The 21,719-nt window shown below is 41.8% G+C and overlaps 1 protein-coding gene across 14 annotated transcripts in view; it reads right to left on the bottom strand.

The window, feature by feature from the left end:
- FHOD3 (formin homology 2 domain containing 3) overlaps positions 1-11,845 on the bottom strand; it is a 377,929-nt gene extending 366,084 nt beyond the window's left edge. For 7 of the 14 annotated variants that reach the window (XM_048312850.1, XM_048312857.1, XM_048312923.1 and 4 more), the window contains exon 1: positions 11,313-11,845. In XM_048312850.1, the coding sequence (XP_048168807.1) occupies positions 11,313-11,477 (165 nt within the window). In that variant the 5' untranslated portion in view covers positions 11,478-11,845. The remainder of the gene's footprint in view (positions 1-11,312) is intronic. The other 7 variants (XM_048312884.1, XM_048312891.1, XM_048312907.1 and 4 more) reach the window with 2 other exon arrangements.
- Between the last annotated feature and the right edge of the window lie 9,874 nt (positions 11,846-21,719).

Genomic DNA, 21,719 nt, shown 5'->3' with positions numbered 1-21,719 from the left:
CAGAACTATCGAAGAATAGCATAGTAGGTCATTTATTTGAGCTGTAACCATGCGAGCCAAATTCATCAAGTTAAGAAAATACCTTCTTCAAGCATTAAATCCTAGAAATCATGGGACAGCATTCTGCCTATGGCCTTTGTCAACTTTTAATTATGTCATGTTACCAACAGACTGCCAAAGCAGAGTGCAACTGATAGCACACAGCATGTCTGAGTACAGCCTATTTTTAGCCTGCAATTCAATCAGCACTCTTACAATGGCAAGGATTAAAGTCCAAGACAGCCACGTTGCTGTATATAGGCCAATGCAATTACATGTTGAAACATGTTGAGAGAACGTGGTGGCAAACTGGAGTCAATGTTGGGAGAAGCAGCACCAGAAAGGCAGCTGCTTCATGGTAGCCAATCCCTTACTGGCAAAGCACACACTCCCATCTCGCCCATCGCTGTTAATAGACCACAAAGCAAAACATTAAAACAAATGACAGTTTTACCCCAATTCCTTGCAATGTGATTTAGCGCTTATGAAAGACAGACAACATTCTGGCAACCTTGAAAATCAATATCCTTCTACCTTCATTGGCAGCTGTTCAGATGCCTTTAGCTTTGCCAACGCTGAGCAGCCCCTTTCAATCCTGCCTAAGAATGCTGTCAACAAGGAGACAACTCTGTCCTCATCCTGTGCTCTCCTGAACTCTTGTGCTGAGGAGGCAGTTACAAAATTTGCAAGGATGCTTCTAAATATCTGTCTTTCCTAACACCAAAGAAAAATATTTTAAATTTTCAAGCCAAAATACTTTCACACATTCAAGTGCAAACTATTATTTAAAAATGTAACACTCTTGCTGGGTTTTTAATCTTCAGGAGTCACATTTTCAGGCTCTTCCCATCCAACTATACAGACTTTAAAAAAATTTTTGAAAAAAGAACCTTGCTGCGTAACAGACAGCATCAGACTTCAGACCTATAGGATCTAATGCTTTGAGGCTATCACAACAAAAAAAAGGTGACACCACAATGCAATCACTTATTCTCTAGGATATAGTTAAATGAGTCATCGAACAGTCAAGGCTTTCATACACTAAAACTGTGGCTGAATACTAATCAACGATGTGAGGAAGAGTACGGCTGTGTTCCATTACCACCTTCCCAGGACCATTAATCTTTTTTGATACAGCCTCTGAAAAGTAGCCTAAACAGTATCATCTTTATACAAACGACCATTAGGAAATACTTCCTTCAAACCCCTTGATGAGAGAGAGAAAAAGACTACAAGGAACATGCGCCTATTCTGAGGATTTTCAAGCTAAATGCCATATAAATTATGGGCACATCTAACTAGCAAAGAAAGAATTCTGTATATTGAGATAATTCTCTCCATTATAACAAGCTTCCAGGTTTCAAACTTACTAAAGGTGGTCATTTCTCCAAAGGGCACATTTTTGAGTGTTGATCACATCTCTTTAGCAAACTGAAATGAAGGCACGAAAAAAACCAAATTCAGAGTCTCTGAATAATAAGTTCAGAAACTCAATGATATGGGCAAACCCTAGGCTTAACATAAATTCACATTCATAACTGGTGGCTTTTTCATCCACATTTCAAAACTAAGCAAAAAAAAAAAAAAGATCCATTAAGAAGACAGAAAACGTAAAGGCATAATTCAGCAGCATCCAAACTGAGAAACCCATCTTAAGTCTCAGAAAGTATACTTCTTTAACTTCTGAAAGATGAGGATTTTCTTCCACCACTTTCCCCCACAACTCTCAGCTTTGTCAGAAAAATTACTTTTTTCTTCCCAAAGCTCAGTCCAGAAGAAGTGTAACTACAGTAATGCACACGTAAGGCAGAGTAACATCCAGTAAACCCACCATACAGTAGCTGAAACACTACTGCAGACAATTGACTTTTTAATTAGGCTAAAAAAAACAACAATTGAAATCAGCATCTAAACAAGAACACTTTACTGTCTACAAGGCAAGTATAATAAATCTAAGTGCATTACTTCCAGTATTTCGAGCTCACTTCTGTGCAAAAATAAAGGGGACAAAACCAAGCAAAAATAATGAGGAATATTGTAGTATAAAATGAAAGCTGTATGTAAGACACTACAGGAATGATCAGCTCACAGGCAAACAAAACTGTGGATACCAAACCCGGAGGAGATGCATTTCTTTCTACCTTCTATAGTCACAGAAAAAACCACCTCATGTATTATAATCAAACCAGAACAAAAAAATTCACAGTAAGACGAGAGTCCTTTAACTGTGACCAGCAACGATCACTGCAATACATTAATAATTTTGAATGCTAATGCAGGATAAATCAGTCATGTCTGTCTGAAATAAAATACCATGTTTCACTTATACACTGCTTTTCCACTTGTGAATGAAGCCTGCCTGCCTTACTTGTAGTCACTGGCATTACAGGCCGCTTGCATTTATAACTGAAGTTTGAATCAATTAGTACCATGGTAGAGTACTTGAAAAAGAATGATGAAAACACTAAAAGAACACGTGTAGAGACTGAAAAGCACAAACTGTAATTTAGCAGCACCTTTTCTTCCTCAGGAACAAAGTTTTTTTTAAAGACACCCGTTTTCAAATCACATTAAAATTTCCTATAAAGATGCCTAAAGGAAGGAGTTTGATGAAGTGTGCCTCATGAGGGGGACTTCAGAAATTCAGAAAGCCTTAGGACCAGCACAGTTTCACCCAGACATACATGAATCTGCATCTCCTTGGCACTCATCACTATCAAGCTTCCCAGTCCTTGCACCCTTTTGAAAGTGACCAACCTGAAAAAAAATAAAAAACCCCAAACCGAAACACAAAGAAAATCCTGCAGATTCACTTACTATTTATACACAATAGTCAGACAAAGGGGTCCTTCCTGCCTATGAGGCAGGGCAGCACAGGCAAACCTCACAATTTCAGGAATCTGAAACAGGTATCCTTAATTCTCTGCCTGGCAAACCTGGAAGGGTCTTCCCTAACAGAGACACCAAGGCCTCCTATAAAGAGGGCAAAGGACTCAAGATTTTCACAAGCCAAGTCCTTCACAATGCTAGAGCTGAAGGGGAAAATAACAACCCTTTGTGTGTGGAGTCAAAGGTCACGCTCCAGGGCCAGATGCTGCAGAATGGTAATAAACAGAGCATAGATATGTAGTTTTTTCAAATTCTTCACTTCCCATAAAATGCCAAGTCTTTCCAAGTACTAGAAGTCTATTTATGTCTGCCCCATAGCTAGAATGGGTTCATCACCAGCAGTTGGAGAAAACTCAGAACTTTTATTCCACACTGACAAAAAACAGGCACAAGTCCCCATTTGGCATTTCACTAACACAGATGAGATTCCTGTTGGTTTCCTGATTGCATACTCCACTTTTCTTTCCTTGCAAGCCTTGCAGTAACGAAGTAAGAAAGCAGACACAATGTGCTTTTTCAACTATGCCTTTACCTGGCATATGACCCCTTAGATAAGCAACCTGGCTGGCACAGCTATAAGAGCTGCAAATGCCTTCTTTGCCAGCCCCCAAATAATACCAGGTGGTTCACACTGAACATGCAGAGAAACCCCACCAGACAGAGTCCAGGGACTTCATCTTCTCCTTGCCGATAACACAACCATCAAAAAAAGCCTAAACACAAAATCAACAGGCATCTCACCAGCAGCCGGAGCAGCTGCTTTACCTCTGATGCTGCTACTTGTGGCTGCAATAGTATATTTACAAGTCTAAAGAAAACACTTATTTTCTCAATTTCACTTACAAAGACTGAAGGGCTCATTAGTAAATCTGAAGCAACTAGCTTCAAGGAACAGCACTGAAAGAGCCCTCATTTTTATTTTTTAACCAATATCAAAGTTACTTAAAATTGTATTTTTAACTGGCGCAGTCTGTAGCCTCTAAAAGAAAAGACAACACAGAAACCAAGATGAAGGTAAACTTTCTTTCTTTCCTAAATAGGGAAATAGAAGCTATCTGTAAGTGCATTTTATTCCAATATAATCACGCATGCTGTGTACAAGAGGAAAAGTGTATTGGTTTATCTGTATCACTACAGTTAAAGCAATACAACTGCACGAGATACAGCTTACTACTTCTGCAGCTGATGAACACAAAGCTTCAAGCTGTACACAATCCCCCGCTACAGCATGTAATCACACATACCTGACTTAACTTTGTATTACAACTTGTTTATTTACGCAGCTTCTTCTTATCATCCTAATATCAAGAGTTTAACTGTTAGTAAACACAAGACAACACTGTCCAAGTTTCATTTTTAGAAGTATATGTGCTTTGTCATAAAAGCCCCACTAGAACTACAACTAAAAGAAGACAAAGCTGCTTTTTCAGTCACCCCATCCTTTCTGTTCAGCCTAACGATCACTACCATGTAAAATGATGACCGATATGACCAAAAGATTAATAATAATACATTGCCCATGTTTAACGATAGCAACTAGGCATGAAGGACCAAAATTAGCAATTTTGCAGGTCTTTCTGGAATAAAATAAATAAATGTCCTCCTCACAAAATAGATAGAGGGTCAGTTGAGAAGTGTGACTTCCAAAGTCAAGTAGTCATACTGAAAGTAAAGGAAAAGGTCTCTAAGCCTTTTTTTTTTACATTTCTTTTTATTATTTTAAAGCATCCTTAAAATGCTGGGAATGACAGAATTGCTTCCTTTTAACTGTTTGGAATTGGAAACTGCAATGTATTTTTGTTGTACATACGTGTTAAGCTGATTACATGGACAGTGAACTTTCAAATTTTGCTCACCTTTACTTCAACAGTTCCATATGCCAGATGGTTGCAGATGTTTCTAGGTAGCTGGGCCTACTAGAAAGCTCACTGCTTACTATTGTTCCAACTTGCTCCACTGCTAAAAATATGTAACAACATTCCTTGCTGTCTTATTAATAACTGTAATACAATATAAAGTTAATATAACACAATCCAGGTTGTGTGGAAAGTGATGACAGACGTTTAAGTAGCTGGCACTCTTTCCTCTGAGCTGGTAATGAAGTAATATCTTAGCACATGAGTACAGCCTACTGAAACAGCACTTACCAAAGGAGCTGTATAGCCCCAGCCCAGACCACTTGGGGTCACTGAAAAATACAAAACACCTTTTGAAAGAGTAGAGGTACCAACCTGTCCTGGCTGAATTCCAGACAGAGAAGTGGACTGCAAAACCAAGCAGGGTTGTCATAAGTGATAATGTGATGGATGGGTGAGTTACAGCACAGCTGCCTTGCATATATTTGCACAAAGGTTGTAACGCTCATCGTCACAACCCAGTGAGTGAGATCAGACAGAAGGAAAAGGGACTGTCATTTACACCCTAATACTGGAGAGGTAGGATGGCTGTGGACACACTAGGAAAACTCTTCTTAAACATTGTGAGAACTTTTGTTCTTATTTAGAACTACACAGGAAGAAGAGGAGATTGCAATATGCCAAGTCCCACATCTCTGACTATTCCTTCACCAACATAGATATGAACTGCAGTCATCTTAAGTTTCTTGCTCAGTAAATCCACTAGTAATTTTCACACAAGAAGAATTTGGATGAAATAAGGTATCTATACACTGCTTTTGAGAGAAAACATCAAAATTTGCAAAACTTGCAAGTACGAGATTTGTCATAGGATAACACCAAGGTTGGACTTCTTCCTAATTATCACCTTTCTTTGATTAAGAACCTCCAGGAAACACAGGGTGATGTGAGTTTCCAGAGGCTGCATCTGACCAACCACTGATTTAAAAATTAAGTGGAATCCTGAGAACTACCAGCACACTCACTATTATTCTTGACATGGAGCTCCACGAAGACACTTGAGCTGTGATCAGCCAAACTGAGTGACTTGCAAGAGAGGTGTCAAAGTCAGGAATCTCTGGGATAGATCTGTGCTCTTGCTTTTACAAGACAGCTTTTAAGCCTAGATCAAACAACTGAACTGAACTACAACTTGTCCAAACCGTAACTTGTCAGAAGAACCTTGCAAGAACTTCAAAGGCATCTTACCTTAAACTGCCAGAGGTAAAGCCCAGCATTTGACAATTACTTTGTATCTGTTCTACAGGTATTTCTTCTCCTTTGAAGGCCCACACGGCAGAAGACAGTACGCTGCTGGAGACTGAGAAGCTTTTCACAGTTGTGCTTTAGGGCGGGTGTTTATACTCCCCCAAAAAAGTGTGCTTCACACAGGACTCTGATGCAGCTTGTGCTGTCAAGTCAGGAGACAGAGCAGTATCCTACCCTCCTCTGCCCTCATAAATAATTGCCTATAAAATTCAAGCACACGTGACTGCTACAGGGTCAATCTCTTGAAGCACAGGAATTTGTCAGCTCCAGAAATACTTGACTAGGGTAGGAATACTTTGGAAACCTGTTGGAAACAACCATTGTGTTAAATTCCCTCTTCTCTCAAAGGATGAAAAAAGGCTGATGTCCACCTGCCTCAGGGAGAACACGAAAGACCTATGTGTCTTGACAGCGCTCAACTAAAATATTTCCCAGTCCTCAGCAGCGACACTTGCAGAAGATATCAGCCAGTTTCCCCTAAGTGTGGGTTCATTTTCCCTAGTTTCCATCTTCTATTCTTCAGGTCCTATTAATGACATAATGGACTAACCCAAAAATGCTCTCTCCGGAGAACAGATGCTCTATTTACCAGTACCTCCATCAGGATCAGGATCCAAACCATACTTTCTTCTTTTTATGTCTAGCTTCTACATTATTACTTAATGCCAAGGAAACCCAGGGAAGAGGAGCCAGCTGGTAGGTTTACTGCTCTCAGAAAACCTGACACCGCTGCCAGGATATAGCCTGGCACAGAGTTCAATGCCAGAGCTGAGCTCCATGCCAGGACACAACCAGTGGAACAACCCCTGCTATCAGTTTACATCACACCATGCCTCAGAGTGAGCCCTGACTTTAATGCAGGGCTAAATCACAGCAGCTGAAGACGGAAATGTGGATGGCTTCTTTATGAATGAAACTCTTCAATCCCTCTAGTGCTCACCGGATTTATTTGCTTATACCACTGTTTTCTGAATTACACTGTTCCTAACTACAAACTCTTGAACAGATTTAAACACAGTAGTTGTCTCCAGTTTTCTCAGAGGGAACAAGAGGTCAAAACAATTATCCTTATGACACTATAACTCTCCATCATCACCACCAGTACACCAAATGCATGGAAAGGGCTTTTTTCGTTGCTTTCCATTGTCACACAAAGTATATAAATTACGTTTTCTTGATAAATTAGGCAGCGTGATGTCTTATATTATTGTAAAGATGTATTTCTTACAGAGCTGCCCCAACACTGAAGACTACTGTGGCATGTGAAAACAGACTATGGCAACATACTTTGCATGCTGTAATTATGTGAATAAGTTATAATGAAGAAGATTTCTAAAAAAAGCACACCACTTGACATCGGCCATGTATATATAGCTGCTCTCCTGAGCGACCCTATGTCAGCAAGTCATAAGTATCAAGTAACTCAAAGCAATTCAAAACCAACAAACCCAATGTACCAAATTAGATTCAAAGAGCATTATTGGCACTGGGCCTGAACCACAAATTTAGACCCAGTTTTAATTTTCCCAAGGTTCACAGAAATGGGCAAAAGGGACATCTGAAATCAGAGTCCAAACTAGATCCAGTTCTACTTCATACAACAAACAGTAAGAGTGACCTAAAATCCTCATAAACAATAAAAGCCAAATTCAAAATGGCACCTTAGGCAGCCAAATCTACATAGCCAACCCACAAAAGCTCTGCAACGTGGCGTAGTTACTCAGCAAGAATTTGTAGATGTGGCTAAAAATACTGTAACAGAATTTATGGTACTTCATTGCATCGTCAACTAGGATGGTGTGTTATCATCTAGAACCAAATCACTCACAACCATGGAGGATGGCTGAAACAAGCATTCCTGATGGCAGTGCCCTGCCCCATGAGGCTCAGTGTGCACACCAGACAGAACTGAGCACAACCCAATGAACAGCAAGCTGCAGTAGAGAAAGGTATGTGCACAGAGAGAAGCAGGGAAAAAAAGATGAGGGAGAAGGATACAATTCGGCACCCAATTCCAAGTGAAAGAAAGATTGCAGACACTCTTCTTAGCAGTTTTCCCTATCAACCAGCTTAGGTGCTCCACATTATTCAGGGTGGTTAAAGACCATCCCAGACATTATGCTTGGAACTCAGTTTCTTAACTTCCTTGTGAACCTCCATAAGGATCTAAAAACATTGCTGCTCAGAAGACAATTTGTAGATCTAGACTCAAGTAAAATTGTAAGTTTAAAGAAAAAAAGCAGTAAAAACAACATGTGAAATTGAGCTGTACTTTCAAAGAACTAGATTGAAGAAATCCTGCCCTTTGGAGTCAAGCTAGAACATCTGTTGGTTGCAAAAAAGCTACTAATGACATACTACGACAGGTCTTAATGTCAAAGCATTTTTCGTTTACTTTTTAAATGGTTTTCTTAATAATTGTCTGTAATGTTTAACTTACAATGATTTGCAATATACAAGCTGTTTTACTAACTACAAAAATACCACCGTCACCACACTGTCGTCATTACCAATTTCAAGACAGCAATGGCGAAATCTGACCCCACTGAAGTGAGCTGGATTCCTGCTACTGACTTCATCCTCTCAAGTACATCCCACAGCAGCACATCATCTACAAGATGTGCAAATCATCCAGTGATGTGAAGGCAACAAGTTGGCAGCTCTGTTCAGAGAGTAAGTGAATGTTCATCTAAGTCAAGAGATGGCAACTTAAAACTTGCTGGATAAAAACCTAGAACTGATCATTCAAACCTGCTAGCAAAAAGGCCAACAGTTTATAAGACTTCAGAAATTATTTAGACATTGATGTTCCTATGCATTTCATCACTATCATAGAAATGCTTGGGTTGGAAGAGACCTTAAAGTTCGAACTCTCCTGCCATGGGCAGGGACGCCATTTGAGCTAGAAACTCCTAGGTCTGCTTCAAGATATTTTGCACTGGTCACCGTGATGATACTAAATGGGCCATCAATCCATTAGCTCACTAATTTTCAAAGTAATAAATCAATCAAACCTCTGATGTGTCAATGTGAACCGACACCTGAATTTCAACCTATGCTCTGCTTTGACAGCTGCATTCCTCTGGGATCACAGAGTTTGCCCTGATCTCTGGGTGAAATGGAGCAAAATTCTTCTCATTAGTCAACTAATGTGGTGTACTTCTACTGACCAGTGAATACAGTCTTGAGGAAAAGCTGCAGAAAGAATATGCCCACCTCCCAAAAAGAAAACAGAAGAAAGCAACACAGATCAGTTTATTCTACAGAATTATGGGCACAAAGATGTAATGCCAAACACAGAAATGCTGCCCTAATTGCAAGTGCAAACAAGGAAATATGCTTTCCTTATAATGAATAAAGGTAAACAAGTCTAATCAACACTTCAGGTTTTTTTTTACCTTGTACAAGCCAAGAGATAGCCAAGAAACATAGTTAAGGAGCTCTAGAAAGAGGCAGTGGCTCTGCAAACACAAAGGTAACTGTAACCATGTAAGCAGATTTCAATGAGCCTGCCTACACCCTCACAACAGAAACAAAATATTTGGGAGAGCCAGAACCTCAGATTAACAAATCACTGGGCCAGGACTTGACTCTAGCAGAGCAGCTATCTTTCAATAGCCGGCTTTACACCACCTCTAGGAACACAGGCCATCTCTCACCCAAAGTTTGCAAGTCCACTTTCCAAACATTAATTAAACTTGAGAAACGCTGCATGCAGAAAGACTGGGCAGGAGTTAAGCATATAAAAGTGGTCATGGATTTTGGACGGCTCCTAAAACACTAAACCAAGGTGGTGGTGGTGTTAGTATATAAAGTTATAAAAAATTGCCAGGAAAGTATTCAAAGCAAAGCAAAACATAAGGCAGTGAAAATGAGGTTGAATTAACGCTAAATCCAGATTTTAAACTATCTATTTACTTCATCAGGTGTCAGAATCCATCCTGCCTTTCTTTTAATTAGCTCTAACTCCAAAAAAAAAGCCTCCCTTGAAAACAATGGGACCACTCTCTGAATTGGGGACAACTGAGCCCATGAAAACAGAATTGACCCAGCACACCAAGAGCTTCCAAAGTTTTTGTGCTTTAGGCAGAGCTCTGTTCACTGGATGCTGTATCCTTGGAAACTATTATGCAAGGAAGCCGTTCTACAAATGCAAAACTTCTGTCTGCTACATGAGCTTTTCTCTGAAATACTTTTATGGGGTTTTGGATATCCTTAAATCTAAGGGGACACACAGCCCTTTGTCATCTTCCCGCAGGCTCCCATGAGCATAATACAACAAGTGATGTTAAGAGAGTATTTTCCTCCCACTTCATCACAGAGCAAATAAAAGTTTTACAACTTTTACTTTGTAGGAAAAAAAAAAAAAAAGTGGGCATTTTTTCCTTTCTTCTTTGGTGCACTCTGCAGAACTAATGTGCAGATACGAGATAATAATGAAAGGACATTATTATTATGTCAATCAATGGCATTGCTTTGAAAACTAAAAATTCAAGGCTAAAGCTCGGGTGCCTAACTTCAAGGACAGAGCTACAGATGCCAGCACGTGTATTAGAAGAAGCATGCAAGAAGAGATAGGTAAGACAAGGGCCATGCCGCAGTTCTTCGCAAGAGGGACTAACAGCACCGATTGTTTCAAGGGCAGCAGACACTGCTATTTTTACCAAAGCCCCGGCTGGAAGTGCCTGGCTCATTAAACCTCACCACGGCAAAGCCCGGGTCCTGCCGGCTCGGCCGTGCTCGGCGCAGCCCGCCTGGCCCGACACACCACCTTACCCGCAGTATCCCCAGGTACCCAGACAACGCTAGCGAAGGACAGGCACCGAGTACTTGATACCCAACTTGGGCTTTGGTTTGATGAGGATTTTCTTCTCCTGGGGAAAGCGTGAGGCAGCTACAGCTAAAGCAGAGACTGTAGCTGCCCTTGAGGGCGTTTGGGAACACAGGAGAGCAGCAGACGAAACCCCTCCGCCGTCTCCCGGGGCCTCTCCCCAGGACTTACGGACACGCCGATACTGCCGGGACGAGGAATAGCGCTGGCGGGGGCACGGGAGCCGGCGGGGCAGCCCCGCCGCCGGGCGCGGAGCCCGGGCTGCCGCCCCGCAGGGGCCGGGGGCCGCCCGCCGGCCTCTGCTCCCCGCTGCCGGGCTCTTGCGGGGAGGCCTCTGCCCTTCGCCCGGCGCCCCCCCGCCCTCACAGCCCCCTGCCCTCCCCCGGTACCTTCTGCGGGGCGCAGAGGAGGCGGTGCACCCCGGCCAGCTGGGTGGCGAGCGGGATGTCCTCCCGGAAGGTGTACAGCGGCGGCCGGGTGGGCTCGGGGAAGTTGGTGCTGTTGAAGGGGTCGGTGTCATCCAGCAGCTGCACCCGGCATACCAGCGTGGCCATGGCGCATCCATCCACCGCCGCGGCCGGGCGCGGGCGGGGAGCGGCACCCCGAAGTCACCGGCACCGAGGTGCTGCCTGCGCGCCCGCCGCCGGCTGCGAGCGGCACTCCCTTCCCCGGCGCAGGCTGGCCGGCAGCCTCTCCCCCCGGCTCCCCGAGCGAGCGCCGGCCGCCTCACAGCCGCCGCGCCTCGGGGAGGCGGCCCATGGCCCCTTCCCCGCCGGGATCCACGAGTGCGAGCGCGCTTCAGGCCGAGAGAGGAGGAGGCGGCGCCGGAGCCGCGGGACGCGGGCAGAGCAGCGGCGGCAGCAGCAGCAGCTCCCCCATTCCCGGCCGCTGCGCGCCGAGCGGGCAGCGGGAATGCCGCGGCCGGCACGGGCACCCGCCAGCGCCGCGCGCAGGACCGGCAGCGCCCCCGCGTGGCCGCGCGGCGCCGCCCCTCCTCCCCCGACCCGAGGAGACCTCCCCGCGCCCGGCGCGGGAACGGGGAACGGCCGGGATAGCCCCCGCCTCCGCCGCCCGGCCCGGGGGAGAGACACAGGCACGGAGAGGGAGTGAGGGAGAGCGGGCGAGCGGGCCCGCCAGCCGCGCCCTCTGCACCACCCTTGGCTCCCGGCAAAAGGGTGCGTGCACTGAGCTGGGTCTCGCTGTCACAAACATCCCAGATGTCCCAAATCTTCAGTGTAGTATTTACCCCGTTCCAAACAGAAGCTTTAAATAATACCTGCTTAACAAAAAAAAAAAAAAAAAAAAAGTTTTAGAAATTGACCTGAAACCTCGGTATTCGACGCAAGATCGTTTTTCAGTATTTGTACAAAATCCTTTCTGCCATTAGAGTTATGCACTCTAGAGCATAGGGCCTGGGCAGACTTCCCACCCCACACAGGAGACTGCCTGTCTTTGCATCTTGGCTCTTTCTTGCCTTAGGGCTGCTCTTTCCTTCTTTCAGGGGAAAGTGGGGACAAAATGCCAAGCCCCAGAGCACTTTGTGCTCCTCGAGGTGAATCTGCGCTCTGTCACCCTGTCTGCAACCTCATTGCTGGGCATTCAGGATGCACACCCTGGTCTTCACTCTTGGGGGCCTGGGGTGCAGGAAAAGAGCCATGAAATAAGTCACAGGTGAAATACAGAGAATGAAGGGTCTCGCTGTCCTGGGGGAATGGCTGCATTTGAAAAGGCTGAGCATCGGCCCAAGGGGATGCACCGTGCTTTAAAGCCGTGGTTCATAACCTTGCATCCTTCACAGACTGGGCTGTGGGGCAAGATCTGTAGCACTGTGAGAACTGGGGGATTTACCACAGAAGTGTGTCTTAGGCAAGAAAGTATGACCTGTAGATCATAGTGTTTTCATGAAGCAACAGTTTCCTCCCAAAAGGATTACTGGCTCGGGAGTATTTGTCAGAACTGAGGTGAAAGGGGATTTCTGTCCACATGTGTTCTGTCCTTCTCTTTCTGTTATTTGTGAGACTAACTTGTCATGATTCAGCTTTGCCAGCAGTTACACATATTTTCAGAAAAGAGAAGTTGTATGTGGTGAAGTCCTCATTGCGATTTTTGCATCTAATTAAATTAAATTTCCTATTTTACAAAGAAATCTATTTTCACATCTCCCTTAGTAACAGGAAGGAAGTTTCTAGAGAAAACAGTACTGCTGTATATGTCTGCTTATTTATGTTCTGTATTTTTGTCGCCATGTGAAGCGAAGATTAAACAGGGTATTTTGGTTTTCTGAATCATAATTTACTAAATTGCCACTCAACTTCCATTTTTGCAAAGCAAATGTCTACATTTGCTGTTAATCAATCGTTAATATGAGGTGGCATAAGATTGCCATCCTTGCTATTCATTGGATTAATCCTGATTTTTTCTAAATTAATATATGGCACTTGCTTCATTGCACAGGCATTAATACTTAGAGGGCAGTTTTAAATTAATCATGGAAGCCAAGATTTTGTGTAGAATCTATGTGACAGCATCAGCTTATCTTTCCTCCAATACTGGAAAATGAAAACAAAGGATGGGTGCAATCCTTGGAGCTAACAGAGATCGGATAACTCTGAGGCTCAACATCTAGCCACAGACTCTAAATCCCGTAAGGAAGAATTACACCTTGTATATTATGATCTTCAACTAGATTTCCAAATATAAGGTGGCCAGTGGAGATAAATTTTATGACCAGGAAGGAAGAAAAATAGAGCAGTACAACCATGAAAGGGCCCTGAGTTAGCTAGAGCTTTGAGGTGCATCTTTTTATTAATTGCAAACACTCCCAAACCACTATAAACCTATGAATTTTAAAATCTGGGTTTTACTTGAATTTTAATTCAATTTATACAGATAGAAAGAGAAAACAAATCTGCTGGATAAAACAGAATAACATTACAAGGTCTGTGAATGTAGAGGGAGAGATACACACCTAAATTCCACATTTGAATGGTTTCCCACCTTTCTACATATTCTTCAGAGGCCTTCTGAACCTGCAGTCTCTTTCCACCAGCCTGAGCCAGGGCTGTACACAGTTTGCTCCCTCCTCTTCCAGTCACCAGTTTATGCTTCTGCTGCAAAGCTGTACCTTTGGAAACTCCTTTCCTCACACACTGCCTGCTGTGCAGACTGAAGGAAAGTGCCCTCTCCTCTCTCCTCTCTGCAGGTTTTATTTATTCAACGCAGCAGCTAAACCAAGGCAAGCAATCTGACTTTCCTTCTCACTGTTCTGCTACAGCTTTCAAATGAATGTGAGATGACTTTTAAAAGACCTTAACACAAATGAAGACCTCAAATGCAAACAAACAGATACTGCTTGTTAGAAGTATCTGTGACATGAGGCACCGTGGGCATTGCACCTGGAAAGACAGAGACATGACAAGAACAGCCTAAGTGGTTGCCTCAAGCTATTCCTCATCATGGAAAGTAAGGCCTTCTCAGACAGAGAGAGAGCATTTGCATGCTGAACAAAATCAGCACTCAGGAGCTCTGAGGAATCATCAGCGAAGTCCAGGCTGTGTTCCTTGTGCCTTCAGTGGTATCATGGACAGCCCCATTCCTGGAGGATGCAGCTGAGAAGGGCTGTGGTACTTGCTGACCTTGGGGTCCCTGACTCCACCTTGCATGCCCTTTCCATGAAAACAAAGCTTGCACACTATAAAGTTCAGTTTCAAGCTCCCAAGTTTTTTGTTTTCTGGCGGGTTTTTTTTTCACAAAATCATAAGGGGAAAATCCTTCATGTGCACTTATTTCTCAGGAATGAAACATAACTTAGGAGTTTTCGTTTAGGGCTGTTTTATTCATCTTAACTCATCCTGTTATTGGCATTTCTTAGAAATACATTGTTGAATGAGTTAAGATGGTGTGTCAAGCTTAAATTTGAATTTCATTATTGCTGAAACCTCAATGTTAAAATAACATGGGGTTTTTTGTGTTTAATTTCCTCTTTTTTATTAAAAATAAAAAATATCTATTTGAGGGAAAGTTATTGAAAGCATATTCTTTAACCCAAAGACCACCCAGAAACAATGTAAATGTGTATTTAAGCAGTTTTTAAAAAATGATACTAGGTATTGGGGAAATTGGAAGAGCTCCACAGGAATATTATTTTTTCTGGTATATCATCATGTCAATACAGATCTAGATGCATGATTGTGAGACTGAAGTCTAAGTATGTGAAGTGGCCAGTCTTTTGACTTTATCTCTTTCTTTTGGACAAATTGAATTGCTCCCCTAATTTTGTTGTTTGAACTTCAAGCCAATTTTATTTATGGGAGAAAAAAAGCGATTTTAACTTCCACGATTTATTCACTTAACATAAATAAAGCTGAAAACTAGCAGTCTATTTGGTAATGGTAATCAAAATGGGCTTGCAAACCACTGGAATTAAAGTATGATAATGAAAGTGCTGACGGATCCTTTACTGTAGTGATGGGAACAGTATTTCTGCCTTATCCACACTATAATCTGTAAACAACGCTCCGTTCTCTTAGTGAAATGTGGAGAGTGATTCATTCTCATTGTTAGCATGGACAGGCAAATAACCTGACACACTTCTCAAACAGTGGTGTGTAAGTGAAATCCAGTCTATCGCAAGACCAAAAAAAATACTGTGGATTTTGGCCTTCGTCATCCAAGGATCTCAAAGCGCTCTGCTACCATTAAAGGTAGCCTGCTTATTGCCACCCTGCAGATGGGGAAACTGGGGAGCTGACAGGTCAAGGATACAACGCTAATATGATTTTTTTGTTTGTTTTAACTGATTGCAATGGAACCTGAACTGGGTGTCATATGACTGGATCACTGAAAACATCCACTGTCGCAGTGACCGCTCTCTTCAGCCCAGCCAGCATCTGCAGTGTGCGGCAGCAGTGGGGAGCAGCCGAAGGCTCCAGGCTTTAAAGCTGCTCCTCTGGAGCTCAGCTCTGCCCAGGGGAGCTGAAGCTCCAGGCGCTGTGGCTGTCAGCAGCCCCGACGAGGGAGAGGATAGAAAGTTGCGGGGAGGCTTGCCTTTGGATACAGTTTCAGGTTCATGGCCCAAACGGAGTCCAAGGAGCCCAAGCACCCACCAGATCTGTGCAACAACTTATAAAGAGAGGTGTTACAACGGGGATGGCCTGACAGGGGACCAATTCCTATTGTTTTCTGTCCTAGTATGGCAAATTCTTTAAGGATCCCCAAAAATTTCAGTAATTTCCTGCCCAGTAGTTAGCTGAAAACATAATTTTTTTTGGCTCAGCAATGGATGTTGATTGTTTCTTTTCAGTGGGATAAAGAATAAAGCATAGTCATTTTTCTCCATTAGAAAAGAGCACACGAACTGAAAAAAACCCACATGAAGCAGTGAGAATGGCTGCTAAGGTGCTTCTTATTCTTTGATGTATGAATTCTGAAATAAGGTGACATTGTTTTTATCAAATATAATATTATCTTGCTAGTATAAGATCTTACCATAAAATTCAGCTAATCAGTCTTTCTTGGAAAATGAGAAGACAGTGCCATGGATTACTTTACTTAGCAAGTAAATTATATTTTCAGGTGTAATTTGTGTTATTGCTCTTTTAATTTTTTTTTTTTTTTCCAAAGCAGAAAAGCTTGTGTTTCACACACATTTGTACAGAAAGCCTCTATCATTAGAGAACTAAGGAGAAGAAGGAAACGGGGATAAAGTAACCTGCTTACAGACATGCTATAGCTGTGGTGGCCTTTTTTACATTTTCAGCTCTGTAGGAACAAGTGCCAGACAAAAGCATTGCAGACATGTAACAGACAGCAGCCAGGAATGTGGTGGCCATTTGCTGGCACATGACCATAACTGAGAACTACTGAAAAACTGTCAAGACCCAGTTCACTTTTAAAAGTGTTCTCTACGATAAGAATACCCTCACCTTGAGTAAAACAGTACATTTCAGTTTGAAATCTGAGCATCTGAAATTAGCTTTAATTTGTCTTTTACCATCAGCATTAACCCAGTGATTAATTGTTATCACATTACTTCATATCTTATAAAAGAATGCTGGGTTTTGCCATGTTGACTTGTATAAATTAACTTCGGAAGAGAAAAAAAAAGGGTCATAATTTTACATTTTGGGTTTCCACTTTGTATTGGGGATGCTCATTTGATGCAATTTGATCCAGAAACTGGGAAGGTTAAAAGAAACAGATTTTACAGGGAAAGTGTTTATGGAAAAAAACAAAAACAAAACCACAAATGCTTGGTGTGCTTGACAGTTTATCAGTCCTTTTGTCAATAAAATGAGCTTCTGTAGCTTTAAAACTTGTCTTCATAGTCAGACATTTACACCTTAGGTTAGTTAGCTGCTAATTAAGATACTAGTTAAAATATATTTTCCCCAGTTAATGCGCACACATCCAACAAGTGTGTTCCAGGATTGGACCAAGAATAAATATTTGTGGTTTGATGAAAACACAGGGGAGTGTTCATATCAACTTTTATAAACAAGTGAAGTGACTGTAGATAACCCAGAATTATTTATTTTGACGTAAAGGGTCCTATGCTGATATAAACATCCTCAATGCAAAATTACTTGTGACTGGTTTTGTAAACACTAGATCATAAACAAATTTCTGGGGACAGTTAAAACAGGAGAATATTAATCTTAGTGACCAATGTCACCTCCCCCAGGAGGAAGAGCAGGAGACTTCATCATAAGAAACTGCAAGATAATTTGTACATACCCTTTTAATGATAAACACTATTCAGCAGATGATTCTGTATATTCCACAACAGTTTTGGTTTCAAATATTCTTCTTTCATACACTTTTCTAGGTTCATATGTTCCTATAAGTATAAACAATCCCTCCTTTCTTGAATGCAGGCATATACTTGACCTCATGTCGGTTTCACATTAATAAGTTCCACAGGATTTTTTTAAATCCTTCCTCTTCATCATTTTGGAATTCCCCTATTTTCAATTTTCTTTAAAGCTTGCACTATCAGACAGCTGCATAGATACTGATACTTTTCCTTTTACAGCTTTCATTGTTTTAAATAGTTTTTCACCTTTTTTTAAAATTCAATTCCTTTGTAAAATAAACATGTCCAATATTTTATTCCTTTCTTCAAATGAAAATTTTACATTCCTGTGCTATTTTTTAGTCTATCCCTGAGCATGCTGTATGCTTGGCTTGTATTTTGGGGAGTGGAAAATTGAAAATTGGACAGAGAATTGTAAGAGTAAAAAAAACTATAAAGCCATTGTAATGTTTTCTGTATTAGTTTTTATCCTATTCTTTATGCATCCAAATAGTTTTATTTATTAAATTTTTGGCTTTCCAGCCCCTGGTGTACATAGAGCAGGAGTTTCTGAGTAAAGTAATGCTATTTTCCTGGAATGGGCACAGTTACTATAGAACATAGTAAGACTTTGTAGCAGATGCATACTGCTTCTTCCAATGTATAGCAGAAACACATTGCGTATTTTAAGTTTTCTGAATAATTTGTTGTAATGCCTTGTCTTACCTCATCTCTCTTGTGTACATCAATCTGCTTATAAATTTGATTATAAATATTTGTATGCATAGGCAAACAGAGAACTCCTGCATATCCCATACTTATGGGAGCAATTAAACATCTTTCTTGAGTTGCAGGTGGCCATTTTGAACACTAGCTTTTTGAAGACTTGCAAAATAATTCCCTACTAGAACTCTTATTTAAAATACCCTGCTTGAAGGCTGAATGGCACAAGAACCCTGTTGCCTCTGGGCCAGTGAGCTGTTTTCTGTTTTGCTACTCTGAAATATCTTATACCTCAGGCTGTAGCCTGAAGTTGTGACTTGCAACTCGGTAAATGTTGTTTTTCCTTTCCTTGAAGGGACATGAAGGGATCCCTAGGTATTCTAGACGGATAGAAACCTGTTCTGCTGGTTAAAGCCTGCAGGCTTAATCCTTGGACCCGTGCCACTTGATACCAGCCAGCTAAGGAGTTTGCCTTTCTGGATATTACTTTTCAGTTCAGTCTTTTGGACTTCTAAGAAAAAATCCAACGAACCTGCAGAGATGTTGCTTGTCTGTCTCCTAGTACTGTATTTGGTTAAGAGGGAAAACAGTTACACCTCTCTAACCATTTCCTTAGATGCGTTGGCAGTACCAGATAATCACAACCACCAGGCTCTTCTCCAACAGACTCTTCACTCCTCAGTCTGCATGTTGGGCACGTGCCTTGGACAGGGACTATGTGTTAGAAAGCCCTTGATGTGCTCTGAGCCCAAAACTTGGAACTATTCTAGTCATATGAGAAGATTTTTATCCTGGTGGACTAGTCAGGCTCTGAGTAAAACAAAGAAGCAAAGTTTGTTGATGCCTTAGGTTTTAACTTTTATATTTTTCAAATTCCGTACTGCCTAGTGTGTAACTCTGAAGTTTCTTGTAGCCTGTTAACTTCTGCTCTCTCATGCCAGGTAGACATAACAAAGCCTCTCCAGGCCTGCTCTCCAGGGACATTCAGACTGTCCTAGGCCCAAAATGTGTAAACCAAAGAGCCTCTAAGGGGGGTAAGCTGAGGGGAATTGCATCATTAAACTGAAGCTTTAATTGGAGAATTAACCCTGATATGCAAATGAACCAAACCTATAAAAGTGTGAAGAACTCGTGACCTGTCCTCCATCTTGGGGCCCATCTTCGCAAAAGCCTCTGGCTCCCCAGGCATACCTTTGAAGGCCTTTCAAATACATACCTACTTTTATTTCCTTACTTCTGTCTAGTCTCTGTGTCTAGGAGGCCTCTTAAGGCATCAGTAGGATCAGCCAAATGTTTATAGGATGCCAAAATTCATCCCCTAAAAAGAAAGAGTGATAGCAACATCTCCTGTGAGCACTTCATATATGCAGACAAAGATTTCACTTTTTGAAAATATTATTCAGTTTTTATCAGCATTTTTAATCAAAAGAAGGAACTCCCTGAAGGAGCTGTTTATTTTGTTTACTTTGTGCTATTCCTAAAACTCTGGGTACCAGCATATCCTGCTTACCACTTGAACTGTTAAGTCAGAAGGCACTACACCCTGTAGTTTAACGTGACACTGTTTCCCCCCTTCCATCTTAGGAAATCACTCCCAAACCAAACCCACAATGTGTAATTCTGGTAGTCTAGTCCTCACCCCATATCTGCCATCTGCCAGCATCTGAGGCAAGGAGCAGAAATGACACACAATGATTTAGGAGGACAGAGAGCATTTTCTTATCATGAAACATTAATTTTATAAAATATTTTAGTATTAGTATTGAAAATGTCCTCTGGTTCGAAACTCATTTGTGTCAGCATGCTGCCCTCTCCTCTTGTTATTCTTTCTACTGTAGAAAGGTACTTCTCAATGTTATCTGTATGAAAAGCTTTTAGATTTACTTTCTTTAGTTTGTGGGATTTTGTCCCCTTAACTGCTGAATAGAGCAAATAACCTGTAGATCTCTGCTGAGATAAGGAGTAGTGAATGGAATTTTTGCTCAAGGCCACTGTGTTCAAGCACAGCAGCTTGGAGACCTCCTACAAACCCCTGTAATCAAGATTCAGAAAATGACCTTGTCCTACCTTTCCCTTCAAGCCCCCAGGGGGGTGCGTGTGAGACTGTGGATACTGAAAGTTAATGAACCTGCAGCTAGAATAAGTCATATGTAAGACTGTGGATGGAGCACAGATGGCTGAGGAGGATCACAGACAGCTTCCCTGTTGGAGAGAAAGATACGGAGGCTGCAGTGAAGTTCAGCCAGGACTTCAGTAAAGGCGATGAGAGTCCTGATTCCCAGTGGGATACAGGAATTAGGCTGATGGGCTCAGTGTATCAGTCAACATGAAGCAACTCATTTTCAGTACTGCATTAGCTATAACAACTACCCCAATATCTGCACTCCCAGTGCCTCACGCTGCTCCGGTTGTGCCATGCTCGGATATACCCAGATGAAGAAGTACATACCAATGCACAGATTTAATATGAATTTATTATGAATGTTGCATCAGAGGAAAGTTTTGGATCAACCAAGTGACTGATCATGGACTCTGGAATTCAGGACAGTGACATTCTTTTTTGCTCTTGGCACTGAATCTTGGTATTTATTTAATACTGATTTTCTTTGATTAAAAAATTTGTTGAGCTATCACAGACATCCTTCCTGCCTTTCTGTCCTCATCTTTACTTGAACTGGCTATGCAGCAAAAATGAAAACAACTGTCAAAACCCATGAAGAACAGTACTTCAAAAGATCTGTGGGGTAAAAAATTATAAACTCCTGATAATACACAGTTTGTTTCCTTCTTGATTGTGAGACTGACTTTCATACCTGCAACATGAACCACTGTTTTGTTCTGTGGTATTCAATTTAATAGGTAGTCCATCTTTTGGGTGTTAATAGTCAAAACCAGTTTGGAATACTTTTCCTTGATGTGGTCATATTTCTTCCAAAAGAGAACAAACTTGAATATGATTTTGTCGTGTTGAGGAGATAATAGATTTGTGTTCCTTTTTTAGGGCGTAATCTCTGCTCCATGTTCAGAGGAGATCTGCAGGCATATTCCATGACAGCAGAGTTCAGCCCCCACCAGAAAAATAGGACCTTCCAAAATTCTGATGAGAGTTACCTTGTTACAAATGCAAGCAAAGCAAAGAACAAAAGCTTAAATATTCATGTTAAAGTGATGCAACATCAAGAATAATAACAACATATGGATATAATTTCTTCCTCTGAAACTGGCAATTATGATTTATGATTAATGAGTTTTTGCACTTGCTCTATCTGCTGTTTCTGAA

The sequence above is a fragment of the Corvus hawaiiensis genome, chromosome 1 (assembly GCF_020740725.1).
Source record: "Corvus hawaiiensis isolate bCorHaw1 chromosome 1, bCorHaw1.pri.cur, whole genome shotgun sequence".
NCBI lineage: Eukaryota > Metazoa > Chordata > Aves > Passeriformes > Corvidae > Corvus > Corvus hawaiiensis.
Note: the sequence above shows the minus strand (reverse complement) of the source record. Positions and strands in the feature narration are given on the sequence as shown.